Here is a 20,921-nt window from a genome sequence, read left to right on the forward strand (position 1 = left end):
TTAATAGATTGGATTTAAAAAAGAAACTGAGTTTCTTTTTTAAACTTTAAATTCAATATATAAAAAAAAATTTCTGACAGGGAATCGAACCCGGGTCTTCCACCTGACAGTCAGGAATAGCGACCACTGTACCACAGATACACGTTACATAATTTTTAGTCTGTGGTATCTATTTTTGACGCAAGCAAATCCCCACAAAACTTGATATTTGGTTTTTGGAAAACAGGGAAGAAGTGATCGGCTTGAGCTAAAATTTTGAGGATAAGCTCCCAGGTCCCAGGAAAGCTTATCCTCTAGATTTCAGCCCGATCGGACAACGTTAAAGAGGGGCTGTGGTGGGAAAATTTAACATGGGCTCTTATAGGAAAACGAGGTTTTTCGTAAATGTAAAATTCGGAGGATAATTTTTTTGGTCTGAAAATATCAAAAGGCCCTAACAGGTCGAATTCCGGTTCGAATGAGTCCTCATTCACCTGGATTCGTTGCCAAATGTGGCCTGTAGGCGGGGCTAACAAAAAAAATAATTTGATGAACATTAAGTGGGTATATTTGGTTTTTGGAAAACAGGAAAGGAGTGGTCGGATTGAGCTGAAATTTCAAGGATAAGTTCCCAGGCCCTAGGAAAGCTTATCCTCTAAATTTCAGCCCGATCGGACAACGTTAAAGGGGGAGCTGTGGTGGGAGGGTCGACACTTCTGGCCCGCTTTCCCCCATGAAGATAAAGGCGGATGGGGGGGGGGTGAAATTTTGCATGTTTCTTAGTTTGAGCTTAGGCTACAAAATGCGATCGCCGCCGTCTCTCTGCGACCGCTAGGACCGGAAATCGCTTAACATTGTGGTGGGTCGCCTCTTTAAAGAGGCACAAGTGTGCCTCCTTGATACGCTACATCAGCTTTTGATCCAGCTAGGTCAAAGTTCCTTATTTTCCTATGGGGCAATATTAGTGAGCTATCCAATGAGAATTTTCGAAGTCATTAAAAGATGAAATTACCTAAATTAGACAGAGAAACAGGATATCTAAAAACATATATTTCCCACAACCATGAGCATAAAATTTAAATGACTTCACTGAATTAAAGCTCTTTTCCACCAACACTCATCAGTTCACTTTTGTGATATTTTTACAGCTGTCCTAAAATGTCCTAGGCTTTAGTCCGCAAAAGTAGCCTAAATTGTAAAAAAAAGAAGAAAAAGATAACAAAAATTCAACACTGGGAAGCACTCTAAAAAAATAGCCACTAAAACAAAGCTCTATTATAAGACAATTACCCAGAATTCTATATTTCATGGGGAATTCTTGAAACAGTCTGCGAATGAAAGCGGAATTTACTGGTTGTCTTGAAAAAGTCCCCCAAATATTCCCTGTGAGTCAATATCTCAAAAAGAATTTCCATTGTCAATACTTACCAGGACATTAACAAGAAGGTAATATTTAAAAACGAATTTTTAGACTTTGATCGTGAACAAAAGCGAACCTAATATTCACCCACTAGAGATAGTTTTGGAATTAAGCGACGTTAAATCCGGTTGCTGAAGCGACATTCCACTATTATGAAAACTTAACGAAGTTGAGCCATAAACTCAATGCATACAGAAAACAAAGCTTTTGTAAATTTTCTTATCGCATTGGTATATCAAGCTCAGGGGGAAGATGAATTTTCTTTGAAATAGCAAAATTTCTTAGAGCTTCATATTTCCTTTGCCAAGATTCAATCTCATTTCTGTGTCTTGCTATTTCCTCTTGGTACGTTTCTGACTCAAGTATTTCTTGACCTTTTTCACTTTCGAGCTCGTCTTTCTGCTCAATTCTTTTGACCCGGCAACTGAAATAAAAAAGTTCTTTTTATATTTATTTGTTGGCTTCCATAGTATTCACCCCTAACAGCTCAATCTCTTATCCAAACAATACTAGCGGAAAAACATGAAACAAACTACAACATAATAAACGAATTAAATTACAACAAAGAACAACACTTATTCTATGTATCAAGGCATAGATTAAAAGGACCACTATGATGGTACTTTTATCTTTTAGGGGTGGTCACGCGAGTAAATGCTTTACAGATACATGTTGACTTCTTATTTTAGCGCCAAAGCACTTAATTGCCTCTTAAATCTGTGTGTACATTAGGATACTCCCCAAAAATGGCAATTGTAATCAGTAAACAATAAATAGTTTGGAAATCAAACAAGTAAACAAATCATTTTTTGGGCCAATTTGACCAAGTCTATACTGAAGTACATATAACTACATTCTCAATACATAAACATATGAAATATCTATTAATTTTTTCAATAAGATTTACCTCCTTACATATTTAGAGATACTTTTTTAAATGCATTTGGTGCCTCAAATCACAATATAGGTCCAAGAACTAAGAAGAAATGTATCACACAGTTTTTATCACGAGGAAAGGCAGGCTGGACAACACTAGAGCCTCGTTTTCAGGCACCGGGTTCGAACACGGGTTGCTATCGAGTTCTACATTAAGCGTTTTTAGGGTTACGGGTTCAACACGAATCCGCTTCTAAGCGTTTTCAGCTACCGGGTTCTTTCCGTGTTTGAACCTGGGTTCCATTAATCTGGAACCCGCAGAAATACCAGGTTCAAACCCGAGTTCTGCGTTCATTGGCAATAAATTCAAAAACAGCTAACCATCCTGAATTCACAGCCCATGAAGTTTGCTCGTTAGGATCCCAAACAGTTGATTTTAAATTGAAAATCAAGCATTTTGCAGTAGGCATCAAGACATGGCTAATTGTAGAGAAAGCCAAGACAGATAGTCCGAGTAATTGAGAGGGAAATTCCATTCCTCAGCATCAAGCGTTTACAGCTGCGAAGTTTCAACCCCGTGTTTTCCTCGAAAATCCGCTTTGTGAAAACGTTTGATGCACTAGACGAGAACAACCCGTGTTTGAACCCGCTGAGCCTAAAAACGAGGCTTAGAAAATTAAGGTTCTATGACAATTTTTAATAGTCACCCTCAAGAGATTACTCAGACGCATTTTAGAGGGGTCTCTATCCTCTGTTTGCAGGTATGCTCAACTAGTTAACAGAGCAGCTATTCTATTAACACCAGGGCTCGACTTAAAGTAAAAGCAACACATGATTTCTTTCATTTGGACTGAAAAGTTCAGGGACTGGAGACCGAGTCGCCCAGAATTGTATTCTATTATTGTCTTAAAATTCTTTTGTGTTAAAAGTGTTAAAAACTAACAGATTAAAAAAAAAAACAATATTAGCACATTCCTAAGAAGCGGTTGCACTAGAAGAGGTAGAGAGGATGGGGATAATTTCAGAAATTTTGGACAGATGCCCTAAAAGAGAGTATTTGAATGCGAAAAGCTAAATTTTCTTAAAAAGAGGAAATTGAGACAGATTAAAAGGTAGCGTTTAAAGAAAGAAGTCAAGAAGGTGTGTGGATCTGAGGATTACAGTCAATAATGACAAAAAAAAATCAAAACAAAAAAGCGCCTTAAAAATCCTCCTAGAAACCAAGGCACTTACGAATCTGCCCTCGCAACTCTACAAATCCCAACCCTTAAAGAACGCAGGTGCCATCTGATGTACCATATATATATATATATATATATATATATATATATATATATATATATATATATATATATATACGTAATCGCTCGACAGAGCTTCTTTTGGCTCGAATCCATGCGCTAAATTGTGCAATTTATTCGGAACCGCATGGTTTCACTCATCATGTAATCTTACCTTTAAGAAAAAGCTGCAATAATTTTACATTCATCCTATGAATCCTATATACCAAAAAATAAATAAAATAAAAAAATAAAAAAAAAATAAATCCTATATACCAAGCCTTCCTTTTTGATACCTTAATTGCATAGCCTTTACAGGAGAAAAACTTACATAATAAAAACAAAAAACAAAAAAAAACTTTTCTAGGCTACCTTGCACCAAGCAGAATAAAAGTTAGTAACAGTAGCAGTTTAAAAAATTAGAAATAAAATGTGCATTTTTGTTTTTACCCGATACTAACGAATGCAATAAATCATTAAAAGTATTTGATAGACATATGCAGTGATGGACAGATAGAGAGCATAGAAAAAAACAACTAGAGACATTGAGGCAGACTTGGCTAAGATCATAAAATAAGATAAAAAGTCAAAACATTGGCTAAAGCCAGCACAAGTATCCATTTGAAAGCCAAGATTCCAAAGAAAAGATTCAATTTGATTTTGTGGAGACCTCCTTACAACAACGCTTCATCCAGAAATAATTAATAATCTAGTGGGATGCTGGGAAAGATTTATGTTTGGGCACTAGTTGCTGCTGTGCCTCCATCGACATGCTAAATTAGAAGAGATTGGACGGGAATATTATTATTATTAGGCCTTACTACCCGCATTATAGCCGGATATATTATTCACAAAACTCAAAAACTCACCAAATGAAATTGACCTCTGCTCATAGCAGAGGCTCTGAATGAGTCACAATATGATGACTGTGATGTAGAGCCTGAGCTCGTCAAAAAAATTATCCGCGAGCTTTCTGTTGATAAAACCCCTGATATAGATGGTGTCTCAAATGTTATTATGCGAGAACTGGCTTCTTCTTTAGCGGCTCCACTCACAATATGATGGCTCTGATGTAGTGCCTGAGCTTGTCCAAAAAATTATCCGTGAGCTTTCTTTTTATAAAGCCCTTGAAATAAAGGGTATCTCAAATGTTATTCTGTAAGAACTGGGTTCTTCTTTAGCGGCTCCACTCGCATTTCTTTTTAATCTTTATTTGTAATCTGGTAAGCGCTCTGCTGTATGGAAAAAGACAGTCATAAGACCCCTTCACAAGGGTGGACCAAGGTCAGATTTTACGAATTATCGCCCTATCTCGAAGATGTCGATTTTTTCGAGAATTATGGATAAAGTAATTGTGTATCGGATCCAAAATTATTTAGAAAAAATAAATTGTGGAGCACGGCACAGCATGGTTTTCAAAAAAATCGATTGTGTAACACGCAGTTAACGGAAGTAATCAATGATTTTCAAAAGATGGCTTATTCAGGCCTAAAGTTTGATTGTATTTATATTGATTTTTGCAAGGCATTCGACAAGGTTTGGATTTCTTGCTGGTGGAAAAATATCAAAAGTACAGGATTGGATATAGAAGCATGACTTGGATTAAGGATTACCTAACTAATCAGACACAGAAAGTGAAGGTTGATGAGGTACTATCTGAAGGATGTGAAGTTCCTAGCGGGATTCCTCAGGGTAACTGCCTGGTACCAGTTTTATTCTGTTTGTTTATGAATGATTTACTGCAGGTAATCCGACTCAACACCATTAAAATGTTTGCAGGCGATGTAAAGCTATACAGAGGTGTCACCTCCCGGTTGATGTGACACTTATAAAGGGAGATTTGGAAGTATTGTTCGAATGGTGTAATTTAAATTCTATGTTTGTTAACCAGAAGAAATGTCATGTCACGCAGTACTTCGCGAAAGATGTGGCATACCGGTACTTCATTGGTGAAGTGTCGCTGTGCCTTGTCAACTCTATTAGGAATCTCGGTATTATTTTTGATGATCAGCTGAGGTTTGACAAGCAAGCATCAGCTGTTTCGTGTGAAGCAAACTATGGTTTGCTTTGCATCAAAAGAGCTTTCAGAAGGTTTAACCTGAGAAGTTTTACCACATTGTATAAGAGAATGGTTCACCCTGCTGTTGAATACTGCTCATCTGTGTTGTATCCAACTAGAAAATCTGATGCACAGTTGATTGAAAAAGTGCAAAGACGAGCATCCAAATTTGTCCCTTATCTGAAATACCTACCTTATGAGCGAAGATTGAGTAGCCTGAGCTCACCATCTCTGCAATTCAGATGGGACAGAATGGACCTTGTCAACACTTTCCGCATCATAAAGGGTATTGACCATGTGCCTTGGGAAGATTTCTTTGAGTTTGGTCATAATACATCTACACGGCAGAACTCTTTAAAATTGTACCAGCCAAGGGTATCAAAGAAAGTTAGACAGAGTTCCTTTGTAAGTCGTTCAGTAAAATCATGGAGCACGTTGCCCCACCGATTAGTTCTGGTGAATAATGTTGCGGCTTTCAAAAAATCATTAGTTGAGACCTCATTTTATGAAAGGCAATACCTAGGACCGTGAAATGTATATTTGTTGTAGGGTATCTTCGTTTTTATTTTTTTGTTTTATTATGAAGTTTATATTTTTTTTTTTCATTCTTTATTAGTGTTGCTCATGGTATGTAATTTGTGCTGTATGAGACAAGCCAATGGCTTATTCCATTTCTGAATAATAAATAAATAAATAAAGAATCTGCAATTTTGCCATAAAAGGAAACAAAAAAGGTACCCAGTTCCCAGTATATTTGGTTGCTTCAGATTTTTTTTTTCTTTTGCTTTTAAAATTGCCAAACTTCTTACAATGACCCTTGAGAATAACTCTTACTATAGGTTGCAATTTTGGTGGACAGAAAATCTTTTTCTAGTTTAAGAAAATTATCTTTCAAGCATTTCAAAGTAAATTCTAGAAAATAATTTCTAAGTAGAAAGCAATCACCATTTATTCTTAGAATAACAAGAGTAAGAGTGGAGGGGGAAAGGAAAAGAGACAGAATATGTTTTTTATAAGGATTTTTTGACACTTAGACCTCGCTCCCCCCACCTGTTGCAATGAAGTTCCTTAAAAGAAAACATGTTCATGCCATCAATTTTTCAGAAGGAAAGAGATACCTTTAACAAAAATTTAGGGATTTCCCTTGCTTTTTATATATGTATTCAAATAGAACAGGGGGACACCCCACTCACCTAGCAGCATAACCTCTATTCTTCAAGGTTCTTCGTCTTTGCTTCATTTTTACGATTTCTTCTCTGCTCAGGCCTCTCAATTTTAAATGACGATTTAAGTCTCGAACTGATACTGACACTAGTTCTTCATCACTTATTCCAAAACATGGAGATGGGGAAAGAGGCAAATTTGAATCCTTAAAAAAAGGTACAGGTCTGTTAAATGTATCAAAGATTGAAATCCTTTTTTTGAAGCCTCTACATGATCCTAGATGATGCAAGTGATATTTCCCCTTGGTGGTATTCATTTTTTGCATGGGTCATTCTACAGAGTGGAGGGCCACAAAAAAGTGAGGAAGAGCTTGTTAGATCACAAGTTATGAGTTATAGCGCCCTTCTTAAGCATCAAAGCTGATTGGTGGACGATCTACGGCCCTTGAAAGCCAATTGCCTCTGCAGCCCTTAAATTACCATCAAAACAAAATTTCATGAGTAGTATTTTAATCGAAATACTAGAAAGTGACAAAAATGGTGAGTCTGGGGGCAATGTGATAAGTGCAGTCCCCAGGGATAAGGTAGTGTAGCATCCGAATTATACAAATAGCCTATCATTTAGTAAAAAATGGATATACTACGCCATATTCAGATTATACTAATACAGGAAAATCAATATACAATACTAGTTGGTATGCAGCCCCTCCAAAACCACACAACTACCAATTTTGCATAGACAGGAGTAGGCCTATTGTACTTTTTTTGTACTTTTTTTTACTCACAAAGAGCCAGTAATTGTTAACAGAAGGACCTTAAATAGTAAAATGTTAATGAATGAAAACCACCTGTGATACCTTTAAAAATCCTCAAGCATTGAGTAGGATTAATTCTAATCAAAGGACCTCAACTATGCATTATGCTCAATTTCCAACAAAGTATATATAGTATAATATTTCACATACAATAGACATGTCAGATTTTTCTAAAATCCTAATGATGCTATTTTTTTTAACAGTATAATCTGATATTCCAAAGCAAGTGATGCCCACTTTCAAACACCAAGTGTACATATTAAAGTAGCACATGTGCTCCACTATTCCACCATAGGTACCATAGTCCCCAAAATGCTTGGCACAGTTCTACCAAGCTTGGTATGTGCTAACTGGTGGACCTGAGTTCTTAAAGTCAGTAATTCCTCAACCCAAAGTTAGACCCCCTCCCCCACGCCCCTGTGAACCCATGGCCCTCAACTTCATATGTATAAACATGTTAAACCTCTTTCAACTCCCAATGATTTAGGAATTATTTCGAGAATAGACTGAAATGAGCAATTGTTAATATTTAAAAACCATAGCATCAAAGGATGAATGTCCTAAATAAAAACTGATTAAGTACGTGTTTTGCAAATAGTATTAGATTTCAACCAAATTGCTATTTAAGATTTTTTTAGCTGATTAATTACAAATCTACAGCCTGTACAAAAACAGATGTCTAAAATCAAGGCATATTTAGTGCATATTTCACAGACATTGTACATGTCTCATTTTATTTTAAGTCTGCAGTCATGTAAAAATTGTTACACTGAATAATAGAAGTACCTAACCGAGGCGTTAAGACTTTTGAAGCTCCAATACTGAAGGCAACAAGCCTATGTGGCCTGAGCTTAGTTTTGATTCAGTTTGGTCAGTTTAACTTCAAAAAATCCCCCTCCCCTAGCAAATACACATATTTTACTTCTTTCAACTCTCAATTATTAAGGGATTATTTAAGAAAATTTGCTAAATGATTTATGTTGATGATTTAAAATGATTTATATGAATAGATTGGGAGGGAGGAGTATGCATAGCTGTGTTAGCCTCAGGCAGCTTAGTGTTATGGTGAGGTTTTGGCAGCAGTAATAACAAGCTTATTGATTACAATTATGAGTCTAATATTGTAATATACAATAATTTTCACTGCCTGGAAATATCATCGTTTTATCATCTTCTTGAGATTTTTTCTCATCTTGTTGTACTTAGCCAGTGTGGTCTTATAAATTATATACAGATGTGGTAAAGCTTTCTAATTTAGTTAATTATTAATTTAGTAAAAATATATAAGACGCAAATATGAAGTTTCGATATACCACTTTTTATTAAGATAAGGAACATATCCTGCTAAGTTCTGTTTAACGGGAAATTGAGAAATTACCACTTCCTAGCGATTACGTGGGAAGGTGTGGTTGATAAAAATGTATAAAAGATACATTTTATCGGAAGGGGGAATCTGATACTAACTTTATGCCGGACTGACCTCTGGTCCGTTGTTTTTAGAAATACCTTGGAATTTTGTCTTATCATTGTAGCTGTTTAAATATCTTATTGATATATTATCGTTGTTTTTGAACCTTTTGACCTACTGCGGACAGCCAGTCCCAGTAGACAGAATTTCTCCGATCATATCAGTTGTTAAATTAATAAAATTGTTGTAGTTTAGACAGCCTCTCTATTATTTACTTTTAGCCTCTCGAACATACCCAGTCGGTAGGGGAGAATGGGGCGAAATTGGACAGGGGCAAACTTGGACGTCGAACCTGACAACTAGCCTATTGCTTCTATCGATCCACAAAAAATAGGGTAGATGGGGCTTATGTATGTCTACATTGGCGGGAAGTTTGAAAACTAACGGAACTGTTAACACCAGGATAAGAGGTAAGAAAGTTTTTAGATGCTTAAAAAAAATCTGGGAGTCGCAACATCAGTTCGATTTGCGGTAACAAAAGGTGGTAGTTTTTCTTTGTTGTTGATGTTGTACAGTTGCTAGATACATCCTCTATCTATGTCCTGATTGTGATTTGTCTATTCCGAGTACTTCTTTTTCAGGACGCCATTTTCTAAAATTGGTTCGATAGGGGCGAGATTGGACAGAAATTCGGGGGCAACTTTGGACACTGTCCAATGTCGCCCCATGTGTCCAACTTCACCCCGTGCTATTTTTGTTTATCATTTTAGAGAATGTCTTTGCCTCTTTGGAGGCAATTTTTAGAGAATTTCTTAACTAATATTTGGAGTTTGTCGATGATGCTAGATGGCGTTGCTTGTGTGTAGATGTGTTTTTTTTTCGCACAATACAACGAGGTTAAGTTGGCTGTTTCATTAGGTTAATGAAAGGAGCAGCATTAAAACTTAAAACAAACAGAAATTATTCCGTATATCCCCTCCTCAACGCCACACTCATTACTACGCTAAAGTTTGACTCCTTCTCACAACTCTATTTTCTTAAACAATAAAAAATTTTATCGTAAAGAGCGAGGCGTTGAGGAGGGGACAACCCCTTTCATATACGGAATAATTTCTGTTCGTTTTAAGTTTTAATTATGCTCCTTACTTTCAGTTAAAAAAAACTAGTCTTTTGTAATTTAATTTCAGGACGTTTTTGAATTAATGCAGCTTCAATTTTGGCTCATTGTACATGAATAATTCAAACAAAATTTGTATATCAATTTTATTTATTTTTTGGCTAAATGGCTTTCTCGAAATTTTGTTCTGACGTAACTTATGAATTCACTCACGTAACAAACTATATTCGTATATTTTTATTCCGTATTTTAGGGGGTTCACCCCCTAGTCAATACCTCACTCTACGCTAAAGTTCAAATTTTGTTCCAATGCTTTAAGAATGACCCCTTAATAACAAAAGCAGTTAATTAAAAAAAAAAAAATTTAATTTTTAATATAATTTTTTTTAATTACATGATCAAACAATTCATGGCAACGAACTGTAAGTAAGGAGGGACCCGGTTCATATCATTGCTTCTTAAAGCTATTTTCAGGTTATTTCCTGTGCATTTACTGTTTGTTCTTTCTAGTTGTACAATGATTCGCAACTACATCAGGAAACACGATCTACCAGATGGCGAATCCATGGAGCAGGCAGTGAATGCAGTCTTAGAGTGTAGACTATCTATTAGAAATGCCGCAAAAACCTACGGACTGAAGATATCAACCGTCGCCTATGCTCAGAAAAATCGACAAGGAGTTACTGAAGAACCTCGAGCGAATCCAGTTACACCCCCAGGTCGCCCAAGCCCATCGCCCAACCTGAAGAGAAAAACTGTTTTCTTTAACAAACAAGAAAAAGAGTTTGTAGAGTATCTCCTAAAATGTCAGCTGATGAATCACGGCCTCACTCCGAAAGAAGCGAGAAAACTTGCCTTTGAATGGGGCAAATTGATTGGCGTCGAAACGCCGGAGAGCTGGGTGCGAGACGACATAGCTGGGGTTGACTGGTTCTCAGGCTTTATGAAACGAAACCCAGAGCTATCTATTCGTAAGCCTGAAAATACGAGCCAGGCAAGGGCTGCTGGCTTCAATCCAGTGGTTGTGAATCTGTTCTTCAACAACCTGCAGAAACTCTACGAAAAATTCAAGTTCCCACCAAACCGTATCTGGAACTGTGATGAAACTGGGGTTCCTACTGTATTGCCAGCTCCAAAAGCAATCGCAAGGAAAGGATCGAAGCAAGTTTCCCAGACAGTGTCAGCAGAGAGAGGGGAAAATGTTACAATGCTCGGGTTTATTTCAGCCACTGGTCAAGCTCTTCCCCCCGTTTTTATATTCCCCCAGGTGAAGGTGAACGACCGGCTTTTTCGAGAAGACCCCACAGGATGTCTCGGGCTTTCTCGCCCTAGTGGTTGGATGACTTCCATCAACTTTGTAGCTGCTATTGAGCACTTCATCAAGCTGGTGAAGCCATCGAAAGAAGACCCTGTACTACTGCTACTTGACAACCACAATAGCCATGTTTTGGTGGAATTAGGGCGGCTGTGCAAAGATAATTGGGTCCACCTCCTGACCTTTCCTCCCCATTGGTCCCACCGCTTACAGCCATTGGACGTCTCTGTCTACGGACCAATCAAGTTTGCGATGAGAGAATCACTGAACACTTGGTTGCAGATCCATCCAGGTCAACTAATTACAAGTCACGAGACTGCCCAGCTCTGCAAAGAACTATTCCTTCGCAAGTTCAACCAGGAAAATATAACAGTTGGTTTCACGAAAGCTGGAATTTGGCCCTTCAACAGAAGTGTATTTTCTGAGGTAGACTTTCTACCTGCTGAGGTGACAAATAGTTCACCCCTGGACGATTCGTTACTCGATATGGAGCCAATACCCTCTCCCTCTCCTCCTTCACCTTCTCATCCCCAAAGCGAGCTAGGAAAACAGACTCCTGAAGCAGTAAGACCCTATCCAAGAGCAGATATGACAAAGTCCAGAAGGAATGCGAGAAAGCAAGGTCGAACTCGTATTCTTACCGATACACCCGAAAAAGAAGCTTTAGAAGCTGAAGCACGAGCAAGAAAGGAAAAGCAGAGTAAAAAGCCTATGCCCAAGCAGGCCAAGCAGCCCACTGCCATGAAAAGAAAGCAAATTGAATCTCCAGTGGAAAGTAGTGGTGATGACATTGAACTTGACGACAATTCATCTGACGATTCTCTGCACCTCCATGAGGCTGATAAGGATGAGGTACACAAGGACATTCAAGCCGGAGACTTTGTTCTTGTCAAGTTCGAGTATGGAAAGAAGAAAGCCCTTGTGTATTATGTTGGCGAAGTTCTTGATGTTGTAGAAAAGCAGTTTGCGAGGGTTAACTTTCTTCGGAAACAAGGGGACAAATTCATGTTTCCTCAGCTTCCTGATATTGCTGAGATAGACGTTACCGACATAGAACTGAAGCTTCATGTCCCCTCTTCAGCTGGTGGAACCAGTCGTGCAGTTCAGGGGCTTGTCTTTGGTTGTGATCTTTCGATGTACGCTTTAAAATGACAATTCTAGTTAAAACCCGGATGCCCGTTCAATGTTCTCGGCTGATTTTTTTATGCGATTTTGAGTTTTCATATGATTTTGACTGATTATGTATCATTTTACACGAATATTCTGTATTTGGATAAAGTTTAACTGCTTAAAACTGTCTTGTCCAAGGTCGCCCCATGCCTGTCCAATTTCACCCCGTGTACGGGGCGAAACTGGACACTTGACAAGGTCCTACTCTCATGGTACTCACGCTTCAGGGTGATCCTTAAAAATCTGAAAAAATTCACCATTATTTGCCAGACTTTTACCTTTCTAACGACCCACACTAAATTGTTTTATGTCAATCCAGTACCTAGTTATGCTTGGAAAACTAAAAAGTGTCCAAGTTCGCCCCATTCTCCCCTACGCCTCATTAGTTCGGTTACAGCCTAAGGCACGCTACCAAAGTTTAATTACCTTAGGGCCAGAGTTTATCTCCCCTATAAAGGGAGAATAAAGGCATCTACGACTACAACCCCCAAATACCATAGAATACACATCATAACAACTAGTGGCTACTAGAAAAACTAGGTTAAAAAGGATAGATAAAAATGGTACATTGGAATAAAAATGACTTTACCGAAGGAAAAAATGACCTCCCCATCAACAGTACTTGAAACCGCAAAAAATTAAACCGAAGTATGTGGGATATTCCGACATTGGTGAGTTAATCGAAAAATTAAAAAATTTCGAGCAACTAACTGAATTATTTGAGGATAAGGTCAAAGAGCAATGCGTTGCAGCCAGATTAAAGGGAAGCGCCCTTAAACATTTTGAGGCAATTAAGGAAAAAGAGCCCAAGGACATCAGTACTCTAATTGAATCTTTTAAAACAAGATTCATTGAGACAAGCATCTCCAAGAGGCTAAGAACAGAGGTAGTCACATTCGATACCTCAACTAGTATCAGGGAATATGCAGACAAAATTTGTAGATCCTTGTGTTTACAATTAGAGAAAGGTGGAAATGACGAGACAATAAAGAAAGTACAACTACATACTTTTACCCAAGGGTTACCAAAAAAGTTATTAAGACTAATATTTTCGCAGAAACCTGAAAATTTTGAGCAGGCTATAATACTAGTCGAAACAGAGGTAAAAATAGACGAAGACATGAAAAAGATTGATCAGACGTCAATAAATAACACAGGAGCCCAAGATAGTATAAAATATGAAAGGAGACAAAAAAGGGCGAGCTTTGAGGAGCCGAATCGTGAACCAAAAAGGCGTGACGGAGGCAGAGGGTCGACTTATAGGGAGAAAGCTGATAGAGTCCACGACCTTGAGAGATTAACTGCTTATAACTATAGAAAATATAGGCATTCTCCCCCACCAAGAACAGATAACTTGAGAACCAACAAGAGCCGATCAAAAATATTTAGAAATAACCAGGAAACAAACAAACAATTTAAGAGAAAATATTATTGCTATTGTTGTAGCAAAAAAAACCACTGTGCAGCAGATTGCTGGCGTAGAATACGGAAAGAAGGCCAGACGTACAAGATAAGATACCAATTCAGAACACAGGGGAGCAGAAATTTAAGAAGACAGGGAACAAATAATACCTGGCAAACACCTAATAATATTCCTGAATTTAGGCCTAGGAGGCCAACAGTTAACAATACCCGGGGTCAAAGTAGCAGTGCTGATGAAAACACGGGTAATCCTGGAGACTTGTGGACAAACGGTGGACATTTAAATGGAAAGACCCGTCTGCAAGGATCGATAGACCTGTTTCCCTACAAATACCCCTATGTAGTTTAGAATGTTGTGATACAAATGCAAATAATAATAATCTATCGATTCTGCGTTGTTTTAAAATTGAGTGTTTTCAAAATTTACCATGTTTACTAGATACAGGCGCATCTAAATCATTAATTCGAGAGGAAGTTTTTAAGAGGTTTCCTCCTAGTGTCGAAAATCGAGTAAGCAGATGCAAAAATACCCTAACATCAGTGACAGGGCACAAACTGACAATTTTTGGAGAATGTCCACTAAAATGTAGAGCAGGGGATAAAGAAATAATAGAAACAGTAATAATATGCAAGCAGCTACAATTTCATTGTATTCTATGAGTAGATACCATCAGAAAATATGGAATTGTATGGGAACCAATATCCAACGCAATAACAATAAACCAAGTAAATGAAAATAATAGGCACATTTGCGTAATCAAAATAACGAAAGTGAAAATTCGAATTATAACCTAAACATAAGCGGAAAAATCACAATGGAAGGAGGAACGACAGCTCAAGTTCTAGCTACATTAAATGAAAAAGAAGGAAAGCTTAAAACAATGGATACCGTGATAGGGGGACACCATAAAAAAATACCCAATGATTTTCGTGGAAAATCAAGTTATAAAAATTGAAAATGGTAAAACCTACTTAAAACTATCAAATCTAAGTAATAATAAAATAAAACTGAACCAGGTAGAACTTGGATCAGTAGAAAAGATTTCAAATTCGGAAATAAGATCTCTAAGCAGTCCAGAATTAAGCGCAAACTTCATTAGACACGAACATTTTTCCTCACTACAACCGACACCACACACAATGTATGGACTAGTAGAGACGGATTTCTTGCCATAATTTGATATATAGTACTCACCAGAAAACTTAAGATATTGAGTAGAGAATCACCTCTGTAGTTGCAGGTGGACCTTTGTAATATGCACATTGGATTACAATCTATCTCACTTAATCACGAACAAGATATCAACAGAGGGCCCCCCAATCAAAAAGTCACCGTATAAAACACCTTATCATTTAAAGTCATGGCTAGAAAGCCAAATAAAAGAAAAGGAAGATCAGGGAATAATTAAAAAAAAGTATTAGTGATTGGTGCTTTCCATTAGTAATAGTCAGAAAAAAGATAGTACCTGGAGACTATGTATAGACTTTAGATGACTAAATGCTATCACGGTTAAGGACGTAATGATGTTACAAAGAATTGATTCAATTCTAGATTCGATAGAGGGTTCAAAATATTACTCTGGTTTTCGTTTAATAGCAGGATATTGGGAAATCACTTTAGATGCAAAAACTAAGCATAAGGCTACAGTATTCTTAGAGGATTAGAGAACGTTAACTTTTGAACGTATGCCGTTTAGCTTATCATTTAGTCCAAATTGTTTTAGTTACCAAATGAATTTGGTATTAAAATATAACAAGCCAATAAGGAAAAACGATACATTAGGTTATATTGGTGATGTTATTCTGTTTATTGAAAAATTAGAAGACCACTTGGTCGGACTTAGAAAAATACTGGAAAAGTTTGAAAAAACAGGCTTAAAATTAAAACCAGAAAAGTTAAAAATAGTAGTACCAAAATAAGTATTTCTTGGACACCTGATAAACCAAGGTACTATTTCACCCAATCCAGAAAAATTTACAGTCATAGAAAATTTAAAGCCTCCTAAAGATCAAAAAAGCTGCAGATCAGTTTGTGGTTTGTTAATTAATTTCAGATGATATATTAAAAATTATGCCACAAAAGCACAACCTTTAACGAGCCTTTTGAAGAAATCAGGTAGATTCAAATGGCCAGCGGAAGCAAAACAAGCACTAAATGAAATAAAAAGGCAATTATTACTGGCACCAATACTAAAACTACCAGATTTGTCACAAGACTTGTTTGCAAACAGATGCTTCGGGGTACGGTATAGGGGCTATATTATTAAACATAAATTCTGAAGGAGTAGAATCAATAGTTCAATACGCCAGTAGGTCACTGACGGAAGCAGAAAAAAAATACTCGACAGTTGAAAGGGAGAGTTTAGCAGTTGCAGTATTTACAGAGTATTTTCGACAGTTTTTACTTGGAACAAAATTTATTTTGTTCGCAGACCAAAACTAATTAATTGGGCTAAATGCAAAGCAAAATACTTCAGCACATATGACACGGTTGATACTATTTCTGCAAGCATATTAATATACCCCACTTTACATAAAGGGCCGTATACATATTTTACCAGACTATTTATCAGGAAATCCCGATAAGGAAGAGAATGTGATAGCAACCATCCAGAACAAACTGGAAGGGGTAAAAATACTGTCTAATGAAAATATTTCGAAGCATCAAAATAAAGATGATTTTTGTTTCACTATGAAATCCTTTTTTTTCAAAAGGAACGGAACTTCCAGACCACTTTAAACATTTTTTAAAGGACTTAGATAATTTTGATCTGGACGAAAGTAAAATCTTCTAGTAAGATACCATAGACCATCGAAAGAATATAGAAAACATGACTTAAAAATTATTCCAGTAATTCCAAAATCTCTGGAAGGAGAAGTTTTACAGATGGCACATGCAACGATTGGCTGTCACATGGAAGAAGCAAAAACTATGGGGAGACTGAAGGGAAATTTTTATTTTCCAAAAATGTACTCAAAAGTAAAAGCTTTTATACAAAGCTGCCAAGAGTATGCCAAACAAAAGTTACCAGCAAAGACACCACGGGATGAATTAGGTCAAGACCCCACCCCTTACGGGGTAGGAAACTTAATGTAAATAGACATTTGGTGATCTAGGGGAATTTTACCAGTTTTCAGGTAAGGAAGCAGATGTGTACTAATGATTGTAGAACATTCTGATTCATATTTAGGTGCTTTTCCAATTAAAGATGTAAAGACAGAAACCATTGCGAAAGTTTCGGTCAATCGCCTATTTCTGGAACACGGGATCTTCCCTAGAGTTTTACTTAGCGACAATGGGCCATGTTTTAGAGCCAAATTATTAGACGAAATTACAGAATATCTGGGGGTTAGACGATGGTTTACCTCGTCTTATATGGCCGCAGCAAATGGAAAGGTTGAACGAAAGCATAGGGAATTAGCTTACATGCTGGGAATACATGCAAAAGAGGAAAAAGAAAATTGGGATGAACATTTACCATTTGTAGTCTTTGCAATAAATACGGCTTTTTCACGTACCTTAAAAGAAACGCCATTTTTTTGCAACATAGAAGAGATCGTAGAATTTTTTTATATGAAATACAAAATAACAGAATATATTACAAAATAGACCAATATAAGCAAGAGATGGTGATGCGAATAAAAAAAGCTATGGAACAAGTTAAAGACAATCTGGAAGATGCGAAAACAGAACAGAAAGAAAAATATGACAGAAATAAAACGAGTTACTGTTTAGGAGATTTGGTTTATGTTTACAAAACAAATCTGGAAGGAACAAAAAAGATAAAACCGAAATGGGATGGACCCTACAGGATTACAAAAATTCTACCAAATATCTTAACATATTTTCTAAAGCATCAGCATAAGGAAAAGGAAGAAGTAATACACCATAATGGAATGAAAAAGAGATATTTTTCAAAATTATGGAAAACAGAGCCGATACTTTCAGAAGAAGAAATGCAAGACACGATCTCACCAGTATATATCAGAAGACAATATGCATTTTATGACCTTTTTAACGACCACATCAGTTGGGAGAAGTTAAATTAATATTTATCCCAGTATTGGCTTCAAAATCCCAGGAATAAACAAGAAAAAAAAGGAAAAGTTCAAGGCTCAATTATATACTAGTTATGAAAGCGATAGAGCATATCTTAAAACACAAACTACGGGTTTAAAACATAATAAATCAGAGATTAGATCAAGAAAGGAAGAAAAATTGGAAGAAATCCAAGAAACACATGATTTTCATACATAAGACTCACCCAAAATCTTAATGCAAAAATGACTTTTGGAACAGACACCATATACCTAACGCAACCTAACAGAATGTGACGCTGAAAATTCCTCTAGAGAAACCAACATAATTAAACCTGGGCCATCGTCAAGAAAACCTTCTTTGAGAGAAAAATTATGGAGAACAGTAAAGAAACCAAAGGGGCAGCAAGAAGTTCCTTTGTCAGCAGCACAAGTCGCAAAAACACTTATAGAAAGGCCAAACGTCAAAAGAAACAAAGATTAAAGATATATGACGAGGCAAAAAAACCGCGCTTGGATCTAGAGCCTTGTAAGCCACACTATAGAGACCACGGAAAAACTTGCCAATATTATAAAGAAGATAAGCAAAAATTTGGGGTCCAAAACTCGGACCAGGAAACGGAGAAAGGCAGAATAAGCGCAGCCCCCAGCAGATTAATATTTGAATAAAACAATTATAACAAAAAAATAAAAAAAAGCCTATTAAATAAAAATAAAACGAATAAAAAGCCTCTAAAGAAATATCTAAATTTTCTTTTTAATCGGTATATAAATAACATCAAGTTTTTCCTTCAAATATATATCGCCAGTAAAAAAATTATGACCGTCACATTCTAACGCTAAATTATTAGCTCCGATCGGAAGTGGCATCATAGATTCCTGCAATAATTTTGTTTCCGATACGAGATAATACTTCGCAAGCGGTATAATGTCAAGCATTGTCAAAACAAATTAGGCTTCGCTTCAGAAAAAGGAAAATAAGTGAGGCCAAGTAACGTTTACATAGGTGTAGTAGACCTTATTAAATTATATATGTTTCGAATCAGCATTAAAAGATAATTCTGTCAATATGTAGATTGAAAAAAAAAATTTCGGGGGGGATAATTTAAAAAAAAATCTGTTTTTTTAAGAATTTTAAAATAATTATAATAGGAAAAACAGCAAGAGTTTACATTAAGTGCGCACTACATGTATGAGCTAGCTGTGATCTTGTTATAAATAGTAAAAGATATAATAAATTAAACACTTACCAATAAGGAAGATATGTATAAACAAGAAGCCGTAGATAAAATGGGTCACAATTTAAAAGTATATCAGGGCATAAAGCAAAGTTTTTCTTGGAAATAATCAATTTCACATATTAAATAAATTCACAACACCTCGTTAACAGAAATAACAGGGCGACGTCATGGCAGGTGAAAAACACCAATAACAGGACCGTTTGCGTTTGAAAAGAAAAGCTGCTAAGAGTCTTGTCATTAGGGGGGATCCACTAAGCTAACCAAATTGATATTAGAAATATCGGTCAAACTGGAGAAGGTTTGGGCTGAATGTTCATGTAAAATCCTTCTTGCTAAAAAAAAAATAGCAGGAGGAACTAAACCCATAAACTCGTAGAACAAGGTAATAATCAAAGTATAACGAGATGGACAAATTACACCCACTGACTAGAAAAAACTAAAATGCAAATTAAACTGAAGATAAGACCAGACGCAAATAATAAAAAAAATTATAGGGAAACAGCAAAAGATAACCCCTATGTTTAAGCAATTTTTGGCACGAAATAGGCACTTATTTTTGGTAAAATACCACAGACAAGGAATATTTGTTTGCGATGAAAACCACACAATTTTGCGGGAATCAGGATATATTAAAACGTACGTTTTTAACGAATAAATAAGAACTAGAAATTTCGGAGCAAAACTTAATTAAAAGTGTTTTCAAAAAAAATTAGCTGAAAAACTACAGTACTTTTCTAACACCAAAAACTTTCGGAAGAAAAAATTTAAATAATTTCAAAAAATACAGGTTGCAAAAATTAGACAAAGGCCTGAATAGAATCAGTTAAACTCTGTTATACGCACTTATTGAACTTGCCGAACGAACTAGTATGAAAATTGTACTAAATAAGTACAAATAAGTAGCATTAATAAATGCTCAAAGTAGTCAAGAAAAGAAATTTGGCTATATTATGCGTATGCCGTTTTAATAAAAATTACTAACATGGCATGAAAAATAAAAAAAAAAAATTCACATAATATCCATAAGAAATTAATTTGAAGTTGAAACCCAAGACAATACCACAAAAAGTGGGGAAGTTAAAGTGATAATAGCCATTTTCACTTGTCTGTCAAAAAAAGAATTACAGTGTGCCATGAAGGTCAGATATTTTCTGCAGAAGGGCCACTTTTTCTGAAAAAGGAATAGCCCAAGATAAAATTGTGCCCACAAATTATTAAATAATTAATTATTGTGTGTGCAGGTTCATAATAGTCTTTTTAGCTGCAGCCATGACAATAGGACCTGGAAACGTTATAAGGAGCTGCCAGAAGGCAGTCATGGTAAGCAAACCTTCAGAGTACAGGCAAAGTCATTTGATAATGGCATTACAGGTATAAGGTGAACAGCAAAAATTTTTGTTTTTTTAGCTTATCAGATATAAGCTGTAAATAAAAGCCTTACACCAAAAAGACATTAAAGCTGAAAAAAGAGAGATTACAGACAAAAACGTTATAAAACTGTCTAGAGTACCTAGAAATTCGAAAAGAATTGAAAAGCTTAAAAGTCTGAATAGACAAACAGGCTTATAAGATAATAACAGTTAATGACACAAGTGGGTTCGAAATAGAACCAAAGTTT

The 20,921-nt window shown here is 36.3% G+C and overlaps 1 protein-coding gene across 1 annotated transcript in view; it reads right to left on the reverse strand.

Moving 5' to 3' along the window:
• Positions 1-1,009: 1,009 nt before the first annotated feature.
• LOC148939878 (transcription factor MafF-like) overlaps positions 1,010-20,921 on the reverse strand; it is a 41,277-nt gene continuing 21,365 nt past the window's right edge. Inside the window, exons 2-3 of the mRNA XM_089106425.1 lie at positions 6,808-6,983; positions 1,010-1,823 (exon numbers count right to left, since the gene is read on the reverse strand). Coding sequence (XP_088962551.1) covers positions 1,619-1,823; positions 6,808-6,983 — 381 coding nt within the window. The 3' untranslated portion in view covers positions 1,010-1,618. The remainder of the gene's footprint in view (positions 1,824-6,807; positions 6,984-20,921) is intronic.

The sequence above is a fragment of the Artemia sp. Qi Xiang Cuo genome, chromosome 20 (assembly GCF_049724085.1).
Source record: "Artemia sp. Qi Xiang Cuo chromosome 20, ASM4972408v1, whole genome shotgun sequence".
Taxonomy (NCBI): domain Eukaryota; kingdom Metazoa; phylum Arthropoda; class Branchiopoda; order Anostraca; family Artemiidae; genus Artemia; species Artemia sp. Qi Xiang Cuo.